At 39.7% G+C, this 2,835-nt stretch overlaps 1 protein-coding gene across 1 annotated transcript; it reads right to left on the bottom strand.

Annotated features, from left to right (window-relative positions):
* Nucleotides 1-619: 619 nt before the first annotated feature.
* Nucleotides 620-1,567, bottom strand: LOC110928707 (protein PELPK1-like). The gene has a single exon (XM_022171743.2). It carries the CDS (start codon nt 1,322-1,324, stop codon nt 695-697), a length of 630 nt encoding a protein of 209 aa, XP_022027435.1. The 5' UTR covers nt 1,325-1,567; the 3' UTR covers nt 620-694.
* Between the last annotated feature and the right edge of the window lie 1,268 nt (nt 1,568-2,835).

Raw genomic sequence — 2,835 nt, forward strand, 5'->3', positions numbered from 1 at the left:
AGAGAGAGATACGGGAGTGAGAGAGAGAGATAGATGAGGAAGAGAGGAGAGTAACCAGTGTGTGAGATAAAATATATATATATATATATATATATATTAATAAAAAATAATATGTAGGCGTATTTTAGTCTTTTAATGAAAAACTAACAGAAAATTCAAACAAAGTTAAAAAATTGGACTCAAATGGTTAAGAAAAGTGGCTATAGGGACTCAGGGCGTTAAACATTTTGATTTTAGTATCAAGTGCTTAAAACCAGTAAAATACAGGGACTCAAAAAGTAATTTACCCTAAAATATATATACTTCACTCACATCAAGTTTTGGCGCTGTTGCTAGGGACGTAACATGTCTTGAGAACGATTTGAGTTACTTACTTTGTAATTTGTGAAAATTGTATAATGTTTTTTCTCGGCTTAGGAAGATCGGGAACCCCAATAGATTACATGCCTCTGCAAAGCGTTTTCCGCCGCCGGTTGATACTAAAGTGACAAACAACAATATCATGACAAACAACAATAATACCTACTTGAAGTCAAAAGTGATTCAACAATACATCTATATCATATACTAATGAAACAAGAAATTGATATATAAATCACATACAATGAAACAATGGGAAAGCTGGAAATGATGACAACCATAGCTGTAGTTTTAGTGAAGTAAAAGTTATACAAGGGATCACAAAAGCAGTTCTCTATGGATGAGGTAGGGAAGGAATAGGAAAGTCCTTGGGCAACTCAGGAATGGTGGGTTTAGGCAGTTCATGGACTTCTGGAACCTTTGGTACTTCGGGTTTTGGAAGAGTTGGAAGCTCTGGCTTTGGAATTTCAGGAAATGTAGGCTTGGGAAGCTCGGGAATGGTGGGCTTTGGAAGCTCAGGAACTTCTGGCTTCTGTACCACGGGGACCTCGGGCTTTGGAACCTCGGGAAGTGTAGGCTTGGGAATCTCAGGAATGGTAGGCTTCGGAAGCTCTGGAACTTCAGGCTTTGGAACCATAGGGACCTCAGGCTTTGGAACCTCGGGAAGAATAGGCTTGGGAATCTCAGGAATGGTAGGCTTTGGAAGCTCTGGAACTTCAGGCTTTGGAACCTCGGGAAGTGTAGGCTTGGGAATCTCCGGAATAATGGGCTTTGGAAGCTCAGGAAGTGTAGGCTTCGGAATCACAGGAAGTGTCGGCTTTGGAATCTCTGGAAGTGTCGGCTTAGGAAGATCGGGAACCTCCAAAAGATTACGTGCCTCTGCAAAGCGTTTTCCGCCGCCGGTTGATACTAAAGTGACAAACAACAATATCATGATGAACGAACTACCCTTGTAACAGGCCATTGATGTTATGAAAGGAGGAGATTAGAGCAGTATGAAGCTAGGAAAATATTTTAAGTTGGCTTGAGGATGAATATCCAACCATGTGTTAAGTTGATTTATATAGAGTACGTGGTATGGGGGTAATGGTGATAAGTAGACAAGTTGGTTGAAACTGGTATAGAAATTGGAATGTTAGCTCAACTTCTCAGCTGTACATGGTGAGTTGCCCATATGGTTGAAAAAACTGCATATTAGATTACTAATCTGGCAAGCTTCCATACAGTCCCTTTGACTTCTGCTAGCTAGTCAATTTAAATATATTAACTAATGTTTTAACAAGTTGTTTCTGGGTAAAAGAGACATAAATGATAATGTCAGACTAGTTTTAAGATGTAAGGTTTTGTGGATATTGAATATATTTATCATGAAACAAATTTCAAATATGGTTTTATTTTCTACCACCAAAGTGAAATTTCGGTTTTTCTTTTTTTAATTTTCAGTGAGGCATTTGCAGCAAGGCATTATATTCTGAATATTTAATACACATAATAATATTATGTAAACACGTATGGAATCATTAACTTCCTCTCCAATTGAGAGTTGAAACGATGGTGGCCTATCTAATAATAGGGATAACAACTTTAACTGACGGTGCAAACCAAACACAGTTAATAAGAACACACACGGAATAACTAATGATTCCATATCTATTGATTATGGATGAGTATAACCACAAACATATAAAACAATGTTTTAACGGACTCTCACTAAGTCTCTCTGTGCTCATCTCAGTTTCACACAGAAATATGAGAGCTATTTATACTAAAACAGACACAGACATGACGAAACGAAAAGAGGGCACGACGAAACAACAAAGTCGACGAAACACGTTCTGTTTTGTCGACATACAAGTGACGAAACACAATTAGTTTCGTCGATGAGGATCTAGGCCTAATTGAAGTTAAAGCCCAATGAGGAGAAACGGCCCATGTGAAGAATTACGGCCCTGAATGCATGTTTCGTTGACTAATCTTTCAATTTCAATGGCTATGACATCATCATGACATCACAATGATGATGTCATGGTGATGTGTCATCGGGAAATGTCGCGGCTCTCCATGCTTCGCGTGTCGAACTCTGGGGCGCACGACGGAGGAATGTCGTGACGTCGGGCTTTAGCCGGACCTAACCGTGTCGAAACCAAGTCGAATCGAGCCGAGTCGAACCGAGCCGAGTTTCGTCCACACAAAGTGTATCAACAAACTCCCCCTTGGACGCTACTCGTGATGGTTCGTCTTCTGTGATTGTTCGTCTTCTGTGTCTTTCATGTCGGAGGATCTTCAAAGTCTTCACGCGTCGGAAGAAGAAAGTGTATCAACAAACTCCCCATTTAATTTAGGAAGTGTGTTAACAAACTCCCCCTTAGAATGAACTCTCCATTGAGTTATGCTCGTGAATCTTTTGATTTGAAAATTCTTCAGATCCTTGTGGTGTTGATGAAGGGACATCGGCAACTCTATCATCATTATCTT

This window comes from Helianthus annuus, chromosome 2 (assembly GCF_002127325.2).
Source record: "Helianthus annuus cultivar XRQ/B chromosome 2, HanXRQr2.0-SUNRISE, whole genome shotgun sequence".
NCBI lineage: Eukaryota > Viridiplantae > Streptophyta > Magnoliopsida > Asterales > Asteraceae > Helianthus > Helianthus annuus.

What these genes read in the sequence shown, in the direction of transcription:
- LOC110928707 (XM_022171743.2), bottom strand. Translation starts at nt 1,324, where the DNA reads ATGGCCTGTTACAAGGGTAGTTCGTTCATCATGATATTGTTGTTTGTC.